The sequence below is a fragment of the Stegastes partitus genome, unplaced genomic scaffold (assembly GCF_000690725.1).
Source record: "Stegastes partitus isolate 25-593 unplaced genomic scaffold, Stegastes_partitus-1.0.2 Scaffold390, whole genome shotgun sequence".
NCBI lineage: Eukaryota > Metazoa > Chordata > Actinopteri > Pomacentridae > Stegastes > Stegastes partitus.
In genome coordinates this window covers 344,680-369,013 of record NW_007578121.1, presented here as the reverse complement: position 1 = coordinate 369,013, position 24,334 = coordinate 344,680, and the positions used below count along the sequence as shown (strand labels likewise).

The 24,334-nt window shown below is 39.1% G+C and overlaps 1 protein-coding gene across 4 annotated transcripts in view; it reads right to left on the bottom strand.

Annotated features, from left to right (window-relative positions):
* Window positions 1-22,809, bottom strand: part of map4k2 (mitogen-activated protein kinase kinase kinase kinase 2) — a 44,853-nt gene extending 22,044 nt beyond the window's left edge. For all 4 annotated transcript variants that reach the window (XM_008285192.1, XM_008285194.1, XM_008285193.1 and 1 more), the window contains exons 1-13: window positions 22,485-22,809; window positions 9,595-9,652; window positions 7,471-7,561; window positions 7,090-7,154; window positions 6,341-6,396; window positions 5,197-5,244; window positions 5,035-5,077; window positions 4,815-4,887; window positions 3,463-3,594; window positions 3,178-3,240; window positions 2,987-3,068; window positions 1,352-1,468; window positions 465-543 (exon numbers count right to left, since the gene is read on the bottom strand). In XM_008285192.1, the coding sequence (XP_008283414.1) occupies window positions 465-543; window positions 1,352-1,468; window positions 2,987-3,068; window positions 3,178-3,240; window positions 3,463-3,594; window positions 4,815-4,887; window positions 5,035-5,077; window positions 5,197-5,244; window positions 6,341-6,396; window positions 7,090-7,154; window positions 7,471-7,561; window positions 9,595-9,652; window positions 22,485-22,577 (1,000 nt within the window). In that variant the 5' untranslated portion in view covers window positions 22,578-22,809. The remainder of the gene's footprint in view (window positions 1-464; window positions 544-1,351; window positions 1,469-2,986; window positions 3,069-3,177; window positions 3,241-3,462; window positions 3,595-4,814; window positions 4,888-5,034; window positions 5,078-5,196; window positions 5,245-6,340; window positions 6,397-7,089; window positions 7,155-7,470; window positions 7,562-9,594; window positions 9,653-22,484) is intronic.
* Between the last annotated feature and the right edge of the window lie 1,525 nt (window positions 22,810-24,334).

The window sequence follows — 24,334 nt, the reverse complement described above, 5'->3', positions numbered from 1 at the left end:
AAATGCATACACTTCCTTGCAGTGTCTGCAGAAAAAAAACAGACTGGCATTGCCAGGTAGTAAATACAACTTTTGGGTGTGGTCTAATACAGAAGGACCAAAAGGTACCAAACCCAGGAACCTCATAGTGATGACAGCACTGCAGATAACTTCTCCTGTGTCATGCAAGGAAGAGTACATCATACAAATCTTCCTGAAACCACAAATCTCTACATTTGTGTGTATACAATAAAAGCAAATAAGAATAGTTCTTAAAATGTTGAATTACTCCTTTAAAGGAACAGCATTTTGAGATGCATGCCAGTTTATGGTCTAACTTGTCAATATCAGTTTCATCTCTGTGTATCAAGTAAAGAGAATGGTAGAAAATAGGGAAAATCTGCTTCCCGAAAACTCTAAAACCCATTAGGCTGACAGTTTCTCAAAGTATCGGACTGTATGTGGGTGTGTGGGTGTGTCCTCACATTGCTCTTCAGACAGGGTCCTCTCCACAGGCAGGTGCTTCCCTGCTGATTGAATCTTGTCAGGAGCCACTTCCCCAACCTGTCAACACAACATTTGTATTACAGCAAGCATCAGCAAAACCACACATCACTGTGAAAATGACTACTTTTTTGTCCATCTGTCAGAGAGGCTACATTTTATTTTAAGGTAACTACAAGTGGGGATACTTAACAGGGTATTCCATCCATTTTCTATACACCGCTTTATCCTCACTATCGGGTCACGGTGGGCCTTGAGCCTACCCCAGCTGACTTAGGGCGAAGGCAGGGGACACCCTGGACAGGTTGCCAGCCTATCGCAGGGCTACACCTACACACCTATGGACAATTTAGAATCACCAGTTAACGTAAACATGTTTTTGGACTGTGGGAGGAAGCCAGAGAACCCAGACAGTACCCGCACAGGGGGCTGTGGCTCAGGTGATAGAACGGTTGTCCTGTGATTGTAAGGTTGGCGGTTCGATCCCCCGCCCCTCCACATCGAAGTGTCCTTGGGCAAGACACTGAACCTGAAGTTGCCCCTAATGGCAGGAAGCACCTTGCATGGCAGCTCTGTCACCATTGGTGTATGAATGAGTGCTGCTAAGGTAGAAAAGCGCGATATAAGTGCAGTCCATTTACCATTTATGCAGTCCATTTACCACGCTGCACGAGGAGAACATGCAAACTCCATGCAGAAAGATCCCAGTGTCCTCACCAGGATGCGAACTGGCGACCTTCTTGCTTCGAGGCAACGGTGCTAACCACCAAGCCAACTTGCAGCCCTTAATAGGACATTGTTTAAAAAAAAAAAAAAAAAAGGACGCCATCTGTTGACCAGTGCAAGTGTCACCCCTTGCAGCACTGACCTCTAGTTCGTTGTCATCCATGCTGTGGGTGTGGGAGTTGTGGAGCTCAGGGTTGTTGGCCATGTCCAGCAGCTCAATGACCAGGTTACGGGTCAGCAGCTGTGTCACAAATGGATGCTGGAAGAAACATGTTACATAATATTACCTTAAACTTATATGGAACATCAAAATGAGCCGACAAAATCGTGCAAAATAGTCTTGACAACCTAGAATAGACATTAACTGGCTGCGAATTTCCATCTTTGAAGGACACTGCTAAGCTGGTTCCAGATCTAGGAATCACTGCTAGATCTTGAATTCAGTGCTGTAACTCAAAATAATTTCAAAATGTTTTCCAGGGTGAAAAACAAAACAAAACAAAAGATGCACACCCAAAAACTCTTGGTGCTGGACCAAACAGGATGGCAAAAGTAAAATACCCAGACTGCTTACTGCTCCCACAAAGTCTTAATTAGCACCAATAAACATTGCACGCAATCTCGCAGCTCAGTGGGCAATGCTGCCTATTGAAAATCCATCCATTATCTATACACGTTTAATCCTCACTAGGGTCGCAGGGGGCTGGAGCCTATCCCAGCTGACTTAAGGCAAATGCAGGGGACACCCCAGACAGGTCACCAGTCTATCACAGGGCTACACTTAGAGGCAGACAACCAAGCGTGGAGTTTGCATGTTCTGTTTGGAGAACCCACGCAACGTGGGTTCTCCAAACAGAACATGCAAATTCCACGCGAGCCGGCAACTTTCTTGCCGCGAGGCAACAGTGATTGAATAAATCGAAATATGTTAATGAATGTCCTGATTTAAAAAAAAAAAAAACACTACCTATGAAAACTATTTAAGTCATTCCACATTCAATTTTACAAGGTAAAAAAAAAAAAAAAGGAAATATAGTGAAAAAACATCTGTCTTATCAGTTTCACATGTCATCACACCCCTCACTTTGTATTTACATCTCTATATATTGTACCACTATCAAATAAAGAAAATGAAAAAACCCCATTGACTGCTTTTTTATCTCTTTTAAAGCTATGTCCACCTGTGTTTTAGTCATCTTTAGTTTAGCCAGTTTTTTTTTTTTACAGTTAGGCAAAGCTGTACCATGAAGAAAAATAATAATTAAAAATTACTGAAGGCTATATGAAGTGCTTTTTCTCCAATTTCTAAAGGGATTTATGGACATTTATCTGTGCTGAACACTGGGAAAATTAAAAGACAAAAATGGGCTCATAGAGTTGATTTCAACGATATGTGTATGATGTCTGTGTGTTTTTATTTGAATCCAAGCAGAAGTACTGTTATGTTGATGGCAAAATGTGTCAATCACACAGTTGGGGGAAAGAAAACAAATATAAAAAATAGGATTCTACATATTGTGGTGTGATATGTTTATCTCTAAAATCGGCTAATCTACTGAATAGCTACCAGTGTGAACTTACTAACCTGTATGAATGTAATGCAATCACTCTCTACAGTAAAAGAGAATGTCTGTCAACCTATTTTTACCCATCAAAGGTTAAAAATAGAACAAAAAATTGTACTCATGAAAAATGCATTTATAGTAAAGTGCCTATATGTGACAGATGGCCAGTTTAATTCTTTTTATTTATGACATATTATAAAGGGCAAGCTAACCTGCAGCAGTGTCTCAGCTGAGGGCCTTTTACGAGGGTTTTTAATGAGAGCCATCTTCACAAAGCTTTGGAAACCTGCTGACCTGCAGATAGAGGAGAAAAGAGAGACAGGCAATGGGTGAATACATTGGAAATCAAAACATTATTGATCAGTTTAAAGAGAGAAAAGCAGTTTGTCACAGTTAAACTCACCACTTGGTTTTGTCCTTTAGTCTCGGTGGCTGAAAGTTGCTCTTGGACATTAACATCAGTGCCCTGAAACATTGTTTTCAAAGTCACTAGGCTGACAAATGTTTTCAGCATTTACATGCAGTAAGTGTTCAGGAATAAAGTGCAAAGCAGGCAGCCCTAATATGACATTTAAGCAGCCTCCAGTGTTTATCTCTCTGCTTTGGCACCACACACAGTGCATTAAGTCTATCCGTTCCAGCTGTCTGGGCAGGGATGTTGGGGTCCCTGTTGTCTGTGCTGACTCACCTCATTGGGTGGAGGTCAAACATGGGCGGCTGGAGTTCAGCCAGCTCAATGGCAGTGATGCCGACAGCCCAAATATCACACAGGTGGTTGTAGCCACCCTTCTTTTCCACTGCAGCTACCTCTGGAGCCATCCTGGACAGAGGAACAGAAAAACGAAACAATCAGAGGAAGGAAACATCCGATTTAGCACTTCTCAAAAGGAAAAAAGTTTGTAGCAGACACTGCATTTTTATTTCTGTTTCAGTATCAACTACTCATTGTGATACTTCCAATATTGTGTATCTCTACAATTATAGTTTGTTTGGTTACATATTTATTCTTTTACAGTTTAGGTAAATGTGTTTTTCAGTAAGCGATTGTTGGCTATTGTCAGTGGTGGTTCACTACTAGGACTTTTTTTTAACAATATATGAAATACATTTTAAAATGTTATAACAATAACCAAAGTAAAGGGACAATAAGGCCTAAAATTAGAACTTAAATGCATGGATTTATTTACATCATATTTTTTTGTCAACACTTACCAGCTGTAGCAATAATTCCTAACAATATTATTATTTATTCATTAAACTCAAATACATATTGTATTCTTAAAACATGGATATCTCTCTTGTCAGCAATTCCATTTATCATGAAAACAGACTTCAGTTTTGTCCCGTGAAGCTGAAGAAAATTGTTTGTAATTTTTAGCATGATATCTAAATGCAGGTTTTTTAAAAAAGGCACTGATCAATTGATAAGCCGTGGGAGAGATGGTGTCATCACCATAGTGATGCAAACCGATGTTGTGCCTCCTGAAAAAAACAAAGTAGGATCAATAACTAAACCTTGAGGGACATCACAATTAATTTTGTAGCTTTTAGATGAACATTAATCCATGCTTTTAGAAAAAATAAAATCTTGGTCAGTGATGTCCATAGTGGACATGAGGTCATTTACAATTTTGACTGGTGCTTTTTCAGAATAATGATCAGTCCAAAACTTGATTGGTATTTTTCCAAAAGTTCCTAAAATTGTCTGATTAAAAACAAACTTCTCTTTAGTGTAGTTTTAGGTAATGAGGTATCCAAATTGTTTTGCTTCAGAAGGGGTTTAATGTTAAGTATGACAGTCTTAAGAGTGGAAGGGAAGAGTACCTACAATTTTGGGGATTTTTTTGGCCATAGAAATGTTCAAATATAAAGAGAGTACCGCTGTAAATTACAGATTAACTGCACCCCTCATCCAAGACAGCAGTACTGCACCTCAATGCAAAATCTCTGAGAAGTCAGCGCCTACTCTGTATGATACTGAAGAGAGATAGAAAATATGTGTTCAGAGAGGTTAGGTGAATGCCACTCCATTCATCTTACCAGTAGGGAGTTCCGATAAAAGACTTTCTTTTGGCAACAGAGGCACTGATCTCTGCTGCCACTCCAAAATCAGCTAGAAACAGAAGAGACACATGGGGTCACAATGGCAGCTAAAATGTAATACAGATGGCCTATTGAAGCGCACTTGATGAAAGTGAGAGGTTTAATTGGTATTGCAAATGTGCATGTCTGCATTAGTCCAATACAGAGCTCCACTGACCCAGTTTCACATCTCCACGCTCGGTCAAAAGGATGTTGGCCCCCTGCAGAGAGAACGCACACACACATAAGTGCTTGTGCTTACATAATGACACACAGCATAATCATGTATTATCACTGTTAAATTGTAACAACTGAATGAAGATTTAAAAGACAGCTGTACCTTTATATCTCTATGCATTTTGCCAGTTTCATGCAAGTGATACAAGCCCTGGTAAAAAACAAACAAACAAAAATGTAAATCAGCTGATCTTTATGTAGATTATTGTGAGGATACAATTTTTATGTAATTATTACTTGTTTTATGGTTGTTAAGGACTGATCAGGTTAAAAAACGAAGAAAAAAAAAGCAGTAAGCGTGACCTATTAGAATTCCCTGGGGGAAAAAAAGACAATTGTTTGCCCCCTCTTTGACCTCCTGATACTTATAAACCAACAGCTTTTCTTGTACTGGAATACTCCTTGGTTCTAGGTTTTTGTGTTTTAATTTGTTTTTAAGGGTGTCATTAAACACAACTGCAAGAATATAGATGATGAGAGCAAAAAAGTTGTCTTTCCTTGAAAACAATCCCTCCCTGACTTAAAATGGCTTAGTTGTAACTCCACACCATTACCTCTTCTGCAAATCTATGAATTCCTTGCCTCTCTGTCCACCCACCTGTTCCCACTTGCTGCAGCTCAAGCTCACAAGCTAACCTCTGCTAAAACTTTTGTCAGGCTACTTCTACTTTCAAGCCTCAGTGTTCTGACAGCCTCAAAAGCACAAGATTCAGACAGCTGGGGTTTCACATGTAACAAACCTAAGGAACCAATCCCATCAACTTGCAGGGTGAGGTTTTCTGTAACATTATTCTTCCTCAGAATCAGTTTCTGGTTCGAACTTGTATGGCTGAAGCAGCCGGACAGAAACTTTAGATTCTGGCATTTTTAAATAAATTGTTGTTATTGACTCCCATTTTTAGTCCTGGTAGACTGCAAAGGATTGTCATGAAGTATTTAACAGTAGTGAACTGTTTAGCTCTGTAATCAATCCATTTTGAGAAACCTTTTTGCTCTGTTGACCACCAGTCAAAACCTTTTGACTTTAGTTGCTGTCTACAAAAGCGGATTACTCACTCATTAACAAAAAAGAAACAGTGTAGCATGTTATGCTGTGGATGCTGTTATGCTGCACAAGTATTTACCTCTTAAATATATATATTTAGTGGTCTGGCGAGATTGCTTAGCTCCTCTGGGGCTGGGAAAAACACATGACTCATTCTTCAGAGGTGTATCTCTAAAGTTGATTTTTACCCAAAAAGCCTTACCTGGAGGGTTTCCCTGCACACGAACGCTATCTGTTTCTCCTTTAATGGGCCTGTCACTGTGAAGAACAGTTTGATTAATAGCTCATACACAACAGGAGGTTGAAAAAGAAAGAGCCCGCAGGTGTATTTCTTAAGATAGGGTAGAACTGGCTTTTCAGAGTTCAGTGTGCCTACTTCCTCATCTGTTTTGCAGTAAGTACACAAATGACTCAAAGACTACATGCTCCTTACAACAGTACAACATGTTGGGAATTATGTCTGCTGTCTTCCACAGAGCAAAATAAGAAGGTCAGTTTCTTTATAAGCCTTCAAAAACAAACGTTAGCATCAAGAAGCAGAATCAGTAAAAGCAGCATAGTTCAAAATTGTAGCACCTTGCAGCAAATTCACAAAATCACAGGTGCAGTCAGTTTTGTTTATTGGTATTTTATGTTTTTGCTTATATGACCTTTTGTTTACAATTCCCAATGCCTCTTTCTAACTGAGTAGACTTTTCCATGGCATATTACTGCTAATTGATCCAATCATAGTTGTTGCAGCCTGCATCACCATGTCTTGTTGCTACACTTTCAGGTGTATGTATGGCTAAAATGTAGGATATGTGGTGGCGTAGATTAAATGTAGAAGCATAAATCTAGGTGAAGAAACAAAAAAGGAAAACATTTCACACTTTTTCGACTTCTTCAAATGGTAATATTGTACTTTTTTTAAATGAACTGGAGATAACTGATGTTCATCTGTGTTTGTACCATGGTAAATATCCTGAAGTGACCCTCCACCACAGTACTCCATGCAGATCCACAGCTTGGTGTTCCTAAAGAGAGACACACAGCTTTAATACTTGGTGTTTGAGTAAGAACAAGCTTTGGACGCACTGTGAAAAACTGTATCAGAAGGAAATTCTTAGAAACAGACATGCCCTAATATAATGAAGTTGATGAATTTACGCCCACAAAAACATTCAGTATCATTCATGAGCTGCTGTGCCAACAATGCAAGCGCTGGGAAGAGTGGGAGAGGAGTCCGGCAGCAGTGTAGGGGAGATAAAAGACACATTCCACATATTTCAGTCCACCAACAATCCCAAAATTCCACCCATCAGAAGTGGACAGGCTGAAAACACACAGTACCTGTGGTAGCTGCCGAAGTAGGCCACAATGTTTTTGTGCTTGCATTCCTTCATCATGGTAATCTCCTGCTGGATGGATGTGATGTCATCACCTAAGCAGACAGACAGTTAAGTGAGTGTCTACTCACAGCTGTGTGCTGTTAAACAGAGAACAGAATTCATACAAATGGAAGGAAAATTACAGACCAGCAAAGCATAGGGTTAGACTAGTGGGAGCAATGGCAGACTTGTCCATGAGTGAGACATAATTCAAATGGTGTTGGAACTACAACAAAGATGGTACATGCTTATTGTGGAATATGGAAGCCTGCAATTTATGTGAGTCAGCAAGTGCTAGAAAAAGTAGTGTACCAGTATTTACCAGGACTGGTATGATGGTCCATGTTTTAAAATGTGAAAATACAAAAGTAGAGTAAAATGAATTGTTTCTAGTATGCTGGCTCTGTTTTTCCCACCACTAAAATACATGATTAACAAACAGAAATAAAAGATTCACATTTTTTCAGATGTCCTTTAAAATAGCACTTAGACTGGCCATAAAGAAAATCCTTTCCTAAGGCTATTTCAATGTCAGTGATGAAATACAATCAAATACTGTTTTGTAGTGTAAAAATGCCTTCCAAGTCGTTGTGTTGTGTTGGTCTGTAGGAGTTGGGAGATAACTGCCTCATTTTAGTCAGACTGTTAAAACCTCAACAATTAAATGCATTTTTGCACAGAAAAAAACTACATATTTGGCTCCCAATCAGGAATCACTTTTGGAAGGGATCTCTTTGGAGCTGGTATGTAGAGAAGAAACAATTATGAAAACCAACAACTTTTTAAACATATGGGTCTTTAAATATTGTACAATGTGTATTACATTCACTGAAGAAAAGACATTTAGAGGCCTTACTTTGTAAATACGACTCAGCATGCAATGAAATGTAGAAACAGAATAGCTAGGAGTAAGGCTGCACTACTTTTTCTTTAATTGGATGTAAAAGAATAAATTGGGAGGGTTTTAATAATTTGAGTGACTTTTTCTAAAATGGTTTTCACAAATTAAAAGTTGGTGGATATTCCAGAGTATGGTGAAAGGGATGGGTGCATGCAGGTGTTCTAAAAAATAATGGTATGCCAGTTTTAGTGTCAGAGTCAGAATTCTTTTAAATCTGAACATGATGACATAATACACATTTTTTACAAATTTATACTGACCTAAACTTTCTTTAAATACAATTATTCCTGTTTCAAATATATTATCACTTAAACTTTAAAGGAATGGTCTGATTATTTGGTAAATTTGCTTAATTGCTGTTTGCCTAGACGTAGGCAGGCTCCAACTTCAGGAGTTTTAAAACCCTAACAAATTTAGAAATAGGGTTGCACTATGCATGTTAGTAGAAACTTCACCGATATTCCTTTCTGTAATCTCAGACATTCAAACACTACAACACTGAAAAAGAATGGCAATCACTCTTGCCAGAAGGAGCAATCAGGCACCGTCACACTCGCATTCTCATGGGTACGCAGACATAAACAAAATGGAAACCGTGGTGCAACAACCAATACTTGCAGTGAGAAAAAAACAAAACCAGCAGCTTGAAGTCTAGATGAGAAAAATGTTTGGGAAGATGTGGTCAACACGGTTTGTTTAACATTGGTTCAGACCAAGATCCCAGATCAGATTTTTCCTTCATTTGTTGGTAGGGCTGAAACAACAGGAAATCAGCCCCTATATCCCCGATAGTGCAGGCATGACTTTAGGGGGCTACAGACTGTAGAATGTTATCAGTCTTAAGTAAGATTTACGAGTAGTCTGAATTGCTACACAAAACATTTCATTAGGTTTTTTTTCATACAGATGTAAATTGTAGTCTGTGACAGCTAATATTACAAAGCATATATCATAAGCCTAGTTTAGCACAAAGATAGCAAACAACAGAAACTGCTAACCTAAGCATTGTTATGAAACCGATATTGTTCTTTTTTATTGATTTTTTTTCCACGTTCAAATTTTGAATTCTTAATTGATACGAAAACAACAAGTGATATGTGGATTTAATTCAAATAATAAAGACAATACACGCATAACTGATGTTGTAAGTAATCATGTTGTGTCACTTATGGACATTTAAAATACCAGGGTCCAGCTTGACAATCTTGATAGCTGCCAGTTCAGATGTCCTGATGTTACGAGCCTGAAAAGGAAGAAAAATAATCAATGTAATAAATAAATATAATCACATAAAGGATAACCTGCATTGTAATAGTTCCTCAGAGGGTGAAAACTGTATACAAACGAACTGTGCTGCCCCAGCCCACAGAGCCAAAACACCAAAGCTACCATACATATTTGGGATAAACTGAGGTAAGATCATAGGTTTTTTGGCATCTTATCTTGCCAGGAAGAAAAAGTTGTAACTATGAGGGAAAGAAAGTGATAAAAATTTCACAATAGTAGACAATATACAAACTAAACTGCTGTGACTCCAATTGCTTCCAGCGAGCTGGTGAAGTAATTAAGCAAAACCCAGTGCAGTCGTGACTCGATAAGCCAATACTAAATGTAAAACCTTCTTTTATGTCGGATAGCAAGGCTGTCGGATTGTCAAGATGGAGGTCGAGATGCAAGGAGGGACTGATGCATGAAGGGTAATTTGTTGTTAGTTATTGTTCAGAGTTGTTACAATAACTAGTCGGGCTGAATAGCACTTTCTGGTCTCTGGATATTCAGGTCCAATTAATGATGAATATCCGAATATTCGGAGCGGTTGGGGGGTATACTTTCGACCCGGGGGTGCGCTCGGACGGAGCGGTAGTGGCTGGAACTCACAGGCAGTACTTAGCTGCTGATGCCAGTTTAGGATAGCGGTCACACTTCTCTTTCCACCATCTATGTCTACTTCGTAAACACTGAAGCATGCTCATGGCATGTGACGTCGTCCGGTCCTCTTCTGCGCATGTAGGACACTTTGGGTCATTTGAAGTTCACGCAGGAGATCACATGCAAGTCATATTTAATTGGAAATGTGAACGAACACGCAAAAAAAATCTTTTTTCACAAAAAAATCTGAATTGAGCGATAAGTCCTGCAGTTTGAACGTAGCCAATCTGTCGGCTTGTTAAGTCACATAATATGCCATTATCCTTATTTGTGACATAAAATGTCATGTCAGAGTCAGAATCCAAGGCTGACGGTATGTTAAGGCTATTCTTCATGTGTTCCATTCATTTTTCCTAAAAAAAAACTGTCGGATAGCAAGGTTTTTGAATTGCTAAAGGGTCGGATTATCGAGTTATGACTGTATATCCACTTTTCCTGTTCTGTGGAACTTAATTTGTTATCATATAAATCGGACAGCAGTTACAATTTCAATCTGAATAGAGAAAAAAAGTAACACAACTGCTGTTGTGTCAGAGACAACGAGCCAAAGCTAACTAGCCTAGTTGGGATTCATGTAATTTCATGGAGTTAAACCATTGTTAAATCACATATGTATTTGTCTCAAGAAAAAATTACTAAATTATTTAGTAGTATACCTACACATTATGTTTGTAAATAATATATTTTCCCTTCAGATGGTCCAAAAATTGTGCGTGGTCTGTAAATGCTTTTTAGATTTCCTGCAAGGTCTCTAACAAATATTAATTCTTTTAAAAAGGCATACAATGAAGGTTTTACAACTAAAATCTGGAGTCATTCCACAACCAGATCCAAAACCCAGTAAAGCTAAACAACAGTTGAAGCAATTTGAGTTCACCTCAGGGTTGAGTTCCCTATAAACACAAGTTTCATGTATTATGTTAAACATATAATGCCCTTTTTCATCAGAAACACAGAAATATACTTAAAAAGAGCTTGTTTTTAGATAACCAAATATCATGATTAAGGTAAGCTATTCTCAATTAATTCTGCAAATTGTTGAGTTGCAGTGTAGCAGTAATCCAGCTCATTTCATCACATTACAGACCAGAGGAACATTTTAGAAGATGGAAACCAGATCAGGTGTTTCAGAGTGAAATTGCAAACACGGGTTAATCCAGTGTTGACCTGGATCTTTAAAGACTGTATCAAACCAACCCCCAGGTATACCCTTTACACCTTGCAATAATATCTGATCTGAATGTCTAATCTGGATAAGAAAAAAAGGCATACATTAATGCTTTAACATTAACATGCAGGACCCACTGTGATTGGAATGTGTCTGCATATTGTCAGGATCCTCGCATCAGCCCCTGCCTGTCTCAGCTTGGCTCTCCCTCTCCTGTCACTTTGGTCCCGTGTTTGGTTTGGTTACCTGATTGCAGGTATTGGAGACAGCAGCTGGGATTGGCACACCAGCTCACAATCACCTCACTCCATAAAGCTCAGCTTATTCCACCACTCACTGTCAGACCATAGACTTTTATCCCCAGTGTTTCTGATGGTCCCCGTTGTGTCTCCTGCCAGCCGTCTCTAAGCCACTGCGGCCTCAACCTCCCTGCATCAACAACATTCTCTCCACCCAGATCCTCCCCGAGCCAGCCTTCTCCTGCCACTGGTCCCCAAACTGTTTTTAGCCTGCATTTCCCGAACCAGCCTTCCCCTCTAGTTTGGTCCCCAGTCCTGTGAGTATCCCTGTTTTGTTGGTTTGGTTTAGTTTAGTTTAGTTAATTCACTGTAGTTTTCACTTGTTTACCCTTTTGGTGTTAGGTTAGAGTTTTTCTTAGGCTTTTGTAATTTTGTTCCTTTTCTGATTCACTCCACCTGTCAGTAAATGCAATAGCCTGAAAAATCTCTTTCAAGCTACAGATCACATCAATTAAATAGGAACCAATTGCATTGCTTGGCAGCAACATCACATGAGCAACAAAGCTTACACATAAATACGTTTAAGTATCTTCTCCAGACCCATTAATCTTCCTCAATCCCAACCAGTATCACTTCATTATCTTAGCGTAGTAAACAAGTTTTTTGTGCCCTGTGGATAAGAGTCTCCTAAAGCAAGGTACTAATTCTGAACTAATGTGTGACTGGTAGACATGACTTGTCATTGATCTAAAATTTAACACTTTCTCAAGTCAATCAAGGTTACACTTCATCTCTTTGGCGCATGTCTGGTCTAGTCAACTGACAGAACAGGCAAGAATGCTTGTATAACATGCGTCATATGCGTACCACCGCTGTGGTAGAACACACTAATGTGGTTTTGAAAGTCTGATGTACCTTTTTGCAGCTGGTATCGTGCTTTTCTGCACCCAAGACATGATGTATTGTGCTTTACTTTTCGTACCATAGTACTAACGGATGACATGTTTGTCACCCTGCAAGAACCAAAGAATCAAAATGTGGTGGTGATGAGGCAAAAACTGAACATTTAGTGAGAATGCTAAAGATTTTCAACGTGTTCTTGCATGCTGGTTGCCAGATTAGCCATTTCACCATTGAATCCCATTCTTGGTGTCACAATTGTATTCAAAAGAAAAGAGACATTTTGTTGAAGCACTGACTCTTGTCCTTGGTCCATCGAGTTAAAAATGAAAAATAAAAATCCATTAAGCTAACTGGTCTTTAGGGTGAGTGCCTGACAAACAGCAGCAGTTATGTTTCCAGAGGTGGAGAACTGCCCCTGCCTTAACACTGAGTGCATGACCTTTGACACAAAGCAACCTCAAAAGCATGAATTCTGAATGTGTCAGGAAAAAAATAGGACTAAACTTTTTGTTAGTAAGCCCAACTATATAGAACCCTTTTAATTATCTTTGGCATTATGAAATTCTGTCAGATTTCTCCACAGGACTCTGTTCACTGAGTGGCGCAGATGAGCCTCATGAGGAGGAGACGCCACCTTAAGTTTGTGTGTCACCTACTTGGAGGTGTCATTTACCCTCAAATCAACTAATTTCCAGTGGAATTGCAGGTTTTGTTTCCTGTGGCCAACTGACCAATTAGAACTTGGTCAGCTAAGACTCCTTTCACTGACTTTGGTTGACTCTTGGGAGGCAGTCCTATTGTGAATGCACATTTCCAAATGTGCTTATTCACAAAAGCATACCTACTTGCATAGTTGCATTTATCAAGCACAGACTTGTGAAGACTCAGTTACTGATGAACTTAGACTTTGCAAACAAAAACACAATCTGAGAAGTTGTAAGGGTTTGCAAATCATGTCAAAATCTTTAACCAATTGTTAAAAAGATGAGACATCCATCATCACAATATACAATTTTTTATTTTTTTTGCATGAGCTTGACAGTAGTTTGCTCTATTGCACACTACATTATCCAAAAACAGTTTAAAGACACTTAGTCCTGATTGGAGCTCTACTACCTCACTGTTTCATTAAGATACAAAACATTGGCAAATATCCAACAGCTTAGTATACTATCTTGCAGATGAAGTACTTTATAATTAGTTTAGCTCTGGCTTTAACTTTGTATTGATTGCATAGTGTTGACAAACATTAGCAATGACTGCTCTTTCTTACTGGCAGTCCTAGACAACCCCTTGGTGAGTCAAATTCAGACCAATAGCAGTACCACTTACTACTTTTCTTTTTTTTCTTTGACTATGTGATCAGCTAGCTTATTTCACCACGATCCACAGCAGATTTAATGTCAATCTTGTCTCAGGTGAGTCATATGGCTCAGGATCATAGTGTTAAATGGACAGATTAACAAACAGATTGACTGACTGATTTTGTCTGAAGAACCTTCCATGGAGGCATGTTTTGTTCTATATATGGGATCAGCATTATCCAGCTCTGCTTAGACTGGTTCAGACAGTAGATTGATTCTCAGTTGTGCCGGTTATATCCACCTGAACAATAAATGTGATTGTGGCTGCATGTTGCTTGCTCTGCCTTGTGATGTGTAGCTGATGAAGATGTCTGCTGGAACCCAGAACTGCTGTGGTAAATTAAATTTGCTAAAAATGATCAGATCAGGTCAATATCTTTGACTTTTACCCAAGTTTGTTCACAATAGAACACAAGAGGTAATGGTGGATGTTGTTTCAAGGCACACATACTATGTTTTCAACTTCCTCAATTCTTCCTGAGAACATCAGTCTTTTCCATTTCGGGAATACACTGACGTCAGATGGACCAATTTTCACTTTGGACATCCACAACAAACAAGGCAGCAACAAATAGGATAAGCAGGTCGTTTCAACGCAACCTATGGCTGGACCGTATTCACTTCCTGTTTTCTTTCCTGTTCCACCACAAGGTTTCCTGTGACTACAGTGATAGTAACGTCTGACAGGTTTTTTACACAAACGGGCCTGAAATAACACACAGTCAGGGTTACGTACAAACTGGGGGGAGAAGCAGAAGCTTGACTGCACTTTGATCAGCCACTCTAACGGCCTCTGAGCCAGAAATGATATACAGAGTTTGGCCAAACCAATTTCTCCTTAATGAGACCATCTCATTTCCTATTGAATACAGATGTCAAACTGGGACATGAACAGCCTATGAAACAAACATGGAGTTTGACTGAACAAGAAACTGGAAAACTGGTTGCTGAGGCAAGATAACAGGTAAAATGTAGTCTTGTGCTTGTTATTTTGCACTCATTACAGTAAGAATGTGGACCTTTCAGGATCCCATTTCACAAAAGTAGGATTTGAGCTTCCAAGTATGAGCTGTAGTATATAAATAAAAAAACAGAATTCCAACAGTTGAAGAAAATATGTGAAAGTAGTTGCAGCACTTTTAGTGTAGTACAGTAAATCTACATCTTCAAACGTTGAGCGTTTTTTTTTTTTCTCAGCAATTTTTTTTTCAATTCCTCTAAAGTGAGTTTGATGTTTGACTGAACAAAGAAAGTGAAAACTGACAGTTGAGGCACAGCAACAGCAAAGACAGACCTTGTCAGAAACAACTGGTGGACAAACATCTAAAACTTGTTGAACTTCATATAAGTAAAAACTAATGTAAACTTAGGGGTGGTACTAAAGGAAACATCAGGGGGTCACTGTCGTCTTTTATCTGCTTGGGAAGCAAATTTTAAGGCAATTCCTCTAATATTTTAGTCTCGATCAGAGTGGTGGTCTAAACCAGCATTGTTGTTCATAGTTCCATGCTGCTAGCATGTCTAAAAATATTGATTAGAACAGCTAATTCCCCATGTTGGATGACCTCCAGGAATGCGAAAGGATGCATTATGCACTTGTAAGTGAACTATTGTGCTCCCAAACTCTGGAACTCACTCCCACTGGACATCTGTAATACTGACTCTCTCCTTCTCTTCAAATCCAGACTCAAAATCCACCTATTGAAGACTGTTTATTCTTTTTAACTCCCTCTTTATGCATGTATAGTTTTTATCTGTTCTGTTGAATTTGTTTCTTGTAAAGCGACTTTGGATGTCAGGAAAGGTGTGTACTAATATAATTTGTTATTATTCTGGCAGCTGGTATACAGAAATATTTGATTTATCATTTTATATCAAAAAAGGTGATACAATGCTTTTCAACAGTCATCAATTAAACTCAAATCCATCCATCATCTATACACCGCTTAATCCTCACTGGGGTCGTGGCAGGGCTGGAGTCTATCCCAGCTGACTTAGGGTGAAGGCAGGGGACACCCTGGACAGGTCGCCAGTCTATCACAGGGCTACACTTAGAGACAGACAACCAAGCACACTCACATACACACGTAGGGACTATTTAGAACCACCAATTAACTTCAACATGTTTTTGGACTGTGTGGGAGGAAGCCGGAGAACCCAGAGAGAAGCCACGCTGCACGGGAGACCATGCAACTCCACGCAGAAAGATCCCGGTGTCCTGACTGGGATGCGAACTGGACGCCTTCTTGCTGTGAGGCAACACGGCTACCACCAATCAACACTGCTATCCACCAATCAACACTGCTATCCACCAATCAACACTGCTATCTACCAATCAACACTGCTATCTACCAATCCACCCTGCAGCCCCCAACAGTGAAATGCGGATTTAAAAAAAATATATAGAATAAAACTTTATTGATCCCTTCGGTGTAAAATCTCAGGGAAATTGTTAATATACAATTGGTTAAAGAACAACAAAAAAAACTAACCTTATGGGTGTGTATCAAGATTGTTTTAAAGGATTTTTCCAAATGATGCATCATTACCAGATTATTTGAACTTTGAAATACCTATATATTAACCTGAAAAAATCTATATTAGTTAGGGTGTAATTCATATATTCAGTATTGTTACTTGAAAGAATGTTTGAATTAACTTGTACCATGGCATTTATTAAAGACCACTTGTTATAGACCACATAAATATTGAGATACACAATACATTGTATATGTCACCAAGAGGTTTGTAATATTGTTTTTGTCTTTTAGCCATACTGCCCAGCCATAGTAGTAGATACACTTGGTTGTATGAGGTCAAATCTATATCTTTAAAAATGCACTTGTGGGACTGGGTGGGTTTTATTCTTGTTGTCCATACCTTGTTTTTACTGTAAATCATTATTGATGTATTTTCTATAATATTTGTAAGAGTGTTTTTCTCACTTCTGTGAAGTTCACTTCCTCAGCACAAAATCTGCACCACTCCTGCAGTGTCAGACATGTAAAGAATGTCTCAGAAGAAGACCATACTTCATAATTTAGGTTGAGTAAATCAGTATAACTGCTGTCTTTAGTTCATGATCTGTTACAGCTATAATCTGAACAAGAATCAAAACAGCCACCAACAGTAATACAGAGCATAGGCATGTCTAACATCAGTGTCATTCTAACACATGATAAAAAGCTCCTGTCAGGTTTTACTGTCATTGCATCACAATCATAACGGTTTCTTTTAGGAAACTCTGATTGCTGCTAACATTCAGCAGTCAAACAGGAAGAGATTAATCATAAAGGAGACAGTGACACTCGCATTCTTCCCTGGGGGGGAAGTGAGTCCAGGCTCTGATCTCACTGTCTGCATTTACAGTAAAATTCACGAGTGAATGCACCAGGTTCATGCCAGGCTGGGGATGAATGCAGGGAACAGAGATCCTGTATTTTTCTCTGGCATAATAAGAAACATGATGTCAGGATACTGCATGATTTAGGAGTTGGAAAAAAATATGTGCATAATGTTAATGAAAATAAATGTTATTTTACTCACTGAAGTGTTCACATACAGTATCCTACTTGCAGCAGTGGCAAACAGGCAAATATTTCCGACTAAATGTTTGTTTATTTGGGTGTGAGGATGGATTCACAGGTGCAAGTAGATTGGAACAATAATACAATTTTATGTGAATTTCAATTAATTAAAATATTATTTTCTTGTTGTGATATTCTTACAGACAACAACTAGCATTGTTGGAAAGGTCAAGTCATGCAGTCTAATTTGACATCCACTGCAACTTGCTGCAATAAATTCTTTGAAAGCAATTCAAGTGGAAAAAAGGATGTGAATTTAGATGCAAAGTGCATCCATCTGGCTGAGGGACAAAAGAAACTACATCTGGGGGAGTGTGACTGACCAGACAGACTTTATTTCTGAACCAACAACAACCACCTCCAAGTGGCAAACCTACACAGTAAAGCAGGCCTGCTTGTTTTTTGTTTTTAATTTTAATGAATGAATTAGCCATTTTAATTACAGTGCTCATCAATGGATGCAAATGTTCCACCAAAGCAATTTTCTCCACAGTATTTTACAGGGGGCTTGTTCCTGCCTCCTGGGCATGGCAATGACCACGGTTTAAGTGGTAAGTGGTTTAAGGAAATAAAAGAAGCCAGACCATGTCCCCCCTTAGTGCTGACAGACCATTCTCCAGAGTTGACACAGAGCTGAGGTCTGGATAAGAAAGACTACATCAGCGAAAGCAAGCTCAGCTAACTTTGGGTGAGGACAGGGTACACTCTGGACAGGTGTCCAGTAATGGGAAATATGCCATTTATAATAAACTTTAAGTATACTTTTAGATCGTTTTGCTTGCTATGATCTGTACTGCTCTGCCTCTGTGAACACTTACATAATGTCCTCTGTGGCTCTGAGATGAGAAAAATAAGCCTGATGCTTTCCTCAAGTGGCATTATGTGGAATGTAGAATGCAGGCTTTTTGGAGCTTGACCCAAGCCAGTGACTACGAGTCACGATATCTGCATTTTATTTTTTGTGCTTTTCCGTTTTTAAAGATATCTGCCCTTTTTCAAGTCTTCCAATGTTTTGCACGCAGTATTCACTGCCACATGTTTAAAAAAAATATCTCATCTGTTTTATGCAGCTTCTAATAGTCAATACAGAACACAATATTTACTGTCTTTTCAAAATGTTGACTTTACTCCCCTTTTTTTCCCCTTACTAGGCCATAGACTAGCTCTCAGAAAGTGCCTAAAAATTGACTGACGTTCCAGTATCGTGGGCAATCCTTTTAATTGTGGTTTTTATCAAGTAAAATAGTTGAACTTTTTCCACAAAAAGTTCCACAAGCGGGCTCCCTGCAGTTATCGAGTAATCGTCTTCCATAGTTGGAAAATTCATGAAAAACTGGACATTTTAGCTTCTCATAGCATTTTTCACTCCAATTATCTCAGACAGTAATAAGGCCATACACTTCAAACTTGACACTTACGTAGACAATCCCAAAAATGTTCAATATGTGGAATATTACGTAGATAGGAGTGCTGGTTGTGAAGAAAAATTATTTCAAGAAAGTCATAATTTCAAATAACTCTCCTATTGAAACAAGCACACAAGGGGACCCAATTCTTCACAGACAACATCAGTTACACTGATTGGTCGGAACAAGGTCACTGACGCTTCACACTCCTACCGCGGCAGAAAAGATAGTTCCATCTTCACACTCGAATTGCAAAACTACTACAGGATTTCTGCATGTGGAAACTTTATGGAAGTAGGATGGTTTGATATATTTTCAGAATATATAAAGAGATTTTATTTCCCAAAATAGTGAAACGGAACATCACGATAGATATAAATAAATAACAGGTATTTGATGATGAAGGACAGCAAGGTTTAATTTCAAAATAATATTAATTTTTAATGAATAATCTTTTTGAAGGGATCTGCAACCATCCAAAGTTTCCTTCTTATATGATTATTTATTTTACTGAATCTACTACTACTTACAAAACTTTTCAGAGATTTTTAAACACTCAACGTATTTATCTGAGCCAGGAACTCTTGTGGATAGTCTGGGCTAGCTGTGGTTGGACAGAACCACAGTAGACATGGATCAAGATTACATAGGAGTTTTGAGCCCAGTTTCCTCTGAATAACAGTAGTGTAATGAGAGTCCATAGAAAGCCCACACAGTCACATGTCCAGAGGTTTCACCCTTGACTCCAGCAGTTGCAGCTCCACCAAACCCACCAACAGCAACAGTGGGAGTTGATAATGTGCTATTGTCTGTTACTGTATGTAGTGCTGTTCCCCTTCAAAGCAGACACACAGGCTGCCACTGGTCGAAATGTTACAGTGATACAAAGATGATGCAGAATGTCAGTCAGCTGAATATTGCTCACATCAACATGTGTCGTCTAAACTACAATCTGCAGTTTGTTTGATCTGATAATCAATAATCCACCTGCAACACTGTCAGTAACACTGTTGGGGGTGGACTATTTCCTGTTATTTTCTGGAGGTTAAGCTCATAGGTGAAACACACTGATGTGAAAGTTCTCCTTATGTTCCAAACTCAGTGATAAGTAGTTCAAGTGTCTACTGAGGAGAGGTCAGATGGCACAGGGTACTCTTACAGGTTAGTCAATACAAATCACAACTGTGAAAGCTCTCTTTCTGTATCAAGCAGCAATAAAAGTTGATGTGATTAAGTACATTTGCCCTAATTCACACTGCACTCCTTGCGATGTGACTGTTTCACATGCACACGTTGCAGTGTCGATGCTGAAACGACATATCATGCAGCTCTAAAAAAAACGCAGCTTAGCCTGAAAACTCAAAGGCAACTGAGCATTCAAAGTTTTTTTTCTTCATCTCACGTAACAGCTTCAACTACAGACAGACAGGCAACAAGTAAAATTCAAAGAACAACAGCTTCATGCCCCTGCTGGTGCACTGATTGAAGAGCACAGATGACACCGACAAACCACTGAAAGTACTTGTTAACACATCACTTCCTTTAACACACGAGATGTCTCATGGGAAAGACTGCTGTAAAAGCCAGTTAAAGAAAATCTGGAATAATCGGCCACTAAAGATACTTCCCAACGAATACTTGATTTCCTCCTTTTTCGTCAAGTTTCATAAACACTACAGTGGTCTGCTATTTAGGGTGATTACAGAGCTTTAATTGTTTGAACTTTATGACCGTTACCAACTTATGTCCTGACATCACTTCTGGATTCGCTGCTGCTCCAATAATTTGTGAGTTAAATCTCTAGTGTGTAGAATTTAGAGGGAAAATATGTAATGGTATTTAAAATTCTGTTTTGTGAAGTGTATGATCCCTACCAGTCATTGTGTTTTTGTTAGCTTAGAATGAACAATTCATTTCCAAATAAAGGGCAAGTCCTCTTCCACAGAGCCCACCATGTGGTACAGTCATGTTTCTACAGTTGCCTAGAATGGACAAACCAAACACTGAGAAGACCTTTTACGGTTTCATGTCTAAGTAGTAGCCACAGTTGGTTCTGCATGCTTCATGCTCAGAAATGGAAGGTGATTCAGGTGGTTGGAATCTGGAACTGCTAGATATTACAAAATTCTACACACTGGTCCTTTAATGCTAACTCTCAATGCGCTTTCATTTAATCATTTTTCAGGAAAGACTGAAATATGTCTCTGGAGTTCACGGTCCATGCTCTTACAAATAAATGTCCACTAAAGCATTTGTTACTAGAATTCGAACATCCCTGATTTTAAGAATGTTAACAACGATAATCTGCAATCTCACAAACAACTTGTCTGAGGCATATGTCCTGCTGCCCATGCGCTGCTTTTGGTCACACCAGAGGGTAGAGAGTACAATTGGAAACATAATCGGGTTTTCTTACTTCTGGAACAGAACCTGGAAGTTATGGTTTCTGTTTCTGTACGGGTTTGAAGCTGAGAGCCGCAGAAAGGGAAGAAAAGTCAAAGCACAGAGAAACAAATCAAGTTGGTCTCAGTTTTTTAAAGGAATTTTTGACTGTACTGACAAACATATCACCAAACTCATCCTCCAAGTGTGTTTTGTGCTCATGTGGTGCATTTTTTATTTTCTATTTTTTAAATAAATCTGTTTAATTTATGTACATAAAGGCAACTGGGTGAATATGTCCAAAAGATTCTGGTGATGGAGATCGCTCATATTTTGCCCCGGAGCACCAAACTGTTTGCCTCGGCCACACTGTCTGGAGTGTAAAAAAAGAAACAATGCAAATTCTTACATTGCTTCTGCAGGATGCACAAGGCACCGGGGCGTGTTTACAGCACAGGATGTTTGCATCCTGACGTTCAACTTGCCAAGTGAAAAGAGACGACATGCTGCTGCATATGTAGCATAGATGATGTGATTAACATGAATTATTACTAAATGTGTTAACTTTGCCACACTGTTAACATTGTGATATATATCTTTTTAAAATTAAACCAGGAATTAAACCAAAATGACATTTTTGTGTACTTTTTAAAAACTGTTTTATCTTTTTTTAATCAATAAACTTTAGATTTTGACACCATTATCCCTGATGCAACAGGCTGGCACTAGGCTCTGCAAACATCTGCCTGGTTTATAAGAGGTCTGAAGGCGTTCAAAGGGTTAAATGCTTTATTGTAGAGCATGATGGTAAGCACACACAAACCTCCTTCATTTATGAGGAACCCTGACCACTACTGACATATCTTCTGATCAACATGTTGATATCATGCCTCAGGTGAGCAATAATCTCTCACATGAAGCACTGTTTTTAATTTATGTTCAACACTTCTCCAAAAGACAGTTTCACCTTGATGGCAGGAAGTGAAATGCCCTGTACTGTTTGTGCAGAGACACAATCTTTGTACGTGAACTAACACGTCCCGATGGAGCATTTTGTCAGTGCTGCGGCAAAAACATGAGGAAATGTTCTTACTCACCTTGAACACATCCCCATAGGTGCCGCACCCAATCCGGTGAATTAACTCGTAGTCATCCAGAGGGTCCAGGAATGATACCCCAATCCTGTCCATGTTTGGAGACACCTCTGGGTGCTGTGGGTGAGCCTAGCAGGCTTTCTACTCACACATCCCAGCTGTTGTTGTCGGAGGAGAAAAAGACAGCAGCAGATCAACGATCTGGAAGTGACTGACTGGTTAATGGGAACTAATTGGAGCTGAGTAATTGCTGATGTATCGATCAGACAGGCAGGACAGTTCACTGACAGCACTCCGCGTTCACTGACACACTACAAACGTCTGCGTGCAGATCGTCCCGAGAGGCGTTGGAGTCAGAGCACGCATGAGCAGAGACAGTCCACACTGTAAAAAATTCAGAACAAGTTTGCCTCTGTGTGTTCAACTGTAGTGTTTACGTCCAGTGAAAAGCTTTATTTTCACGCTCTATTTTTCTCTGCCACAAAAAAAGAGATTTAAATAAATTATAAACAAGAAAAATAGTCATGTCAAAAAAAGTCGTCAAAATAAATAAATGAATAAAACACAAAAACAATTTTATTTTTTAAATTTTGACTTTATTTTGACATACAAAATTGAGATTGTGCTCATAATTTTGACTCGGAGGGAACCCATATATATATAATTATTTTTATTTATTCATTCTTTTTTTTTTTTTTTTTTTAAAAGGCTTATGTTATCATTTTCACTTACAATCTAATACTTTTGACTATTAGGTAGTCATTATTTTGATGCATCATTCATTTGATTGACTTGGTATATCATAATTCTGGTAAGACCTTTGGATTGTGTAAAATGGTGGTCGCTGAAGGTCATCACACTAAAACCTCTCACAAAAAAAGGGAATGTATCAATTAAAAACAGGAAACTGTTGTTTCCTGTTTTCAGTTGATAGTCAGCATTGATTCTTTTGACCCTAACTATATTATAAAAGGTCCTCTGACCTTAATTAGGTACTTATTTGAACCAAAACCATGATCTATTGCTGAAAATAACCAAACTGCTTTTGTACATAAATCTAACCAACATAGAATTGTGACATCATAAAAGGATTAATATTAGTAATAAAACAACAGGCAATATGTGTCACCACTAGATATGTACACTTAGAGACAGACAACCAAGCACACTCACATTCACTCCTACAGACAATTTAGAATCACCAATTGACCATAACGTGTTTTTGGACTGTGTGGGAGGAAGCTGGAGAACCCGGAGGGAACCCACGCTGCACGGGGAGAACATGCAAAGTCCTTGCAGAAAGATCCTGGGTGACTTGAACTGGCGACCTTCTTGCTGCAAGGCAACGGTGCTAACCACAGCTCCACCTTGCAGCCCCATTCATAAACAGCCTATCATATCCCTTGATAATGGAGCAGCTTTGCCATCCATCACTTTCTTTGTAGATTCTGTGCAGATCTATTGTGACACATTAGTCTATGGCTCCCTGGGCCTCTTGTAAATGGTCTGGCATTACATAGCGCCTTTCTATCTTCATGGTACTCAAAGCACTTTACAATGCGTTTCCCTTTCACCCATTTACATTCATACACCAATGGCTACAGAGCTGCCATGCAAGGTGCCTGCCTGCCATTGGGAGCAACTTCGGGTTCAGTGTCTTGTGTAAGGGCACTTGGACATGTGGAGAGACAAGGTAATCGAACCGCCAACCTTGTCACCATTGTCTGCACCAGAAGGCCTCTACTAGTGGATCCCACAGCTGGTAAGGACCAGAAGCTGCACTTGTGAAAAAGGCTTTGTGGTCAAAAAGCACCATCAACACTGTGTCTACCACCACCTCAATCTTAGCAATG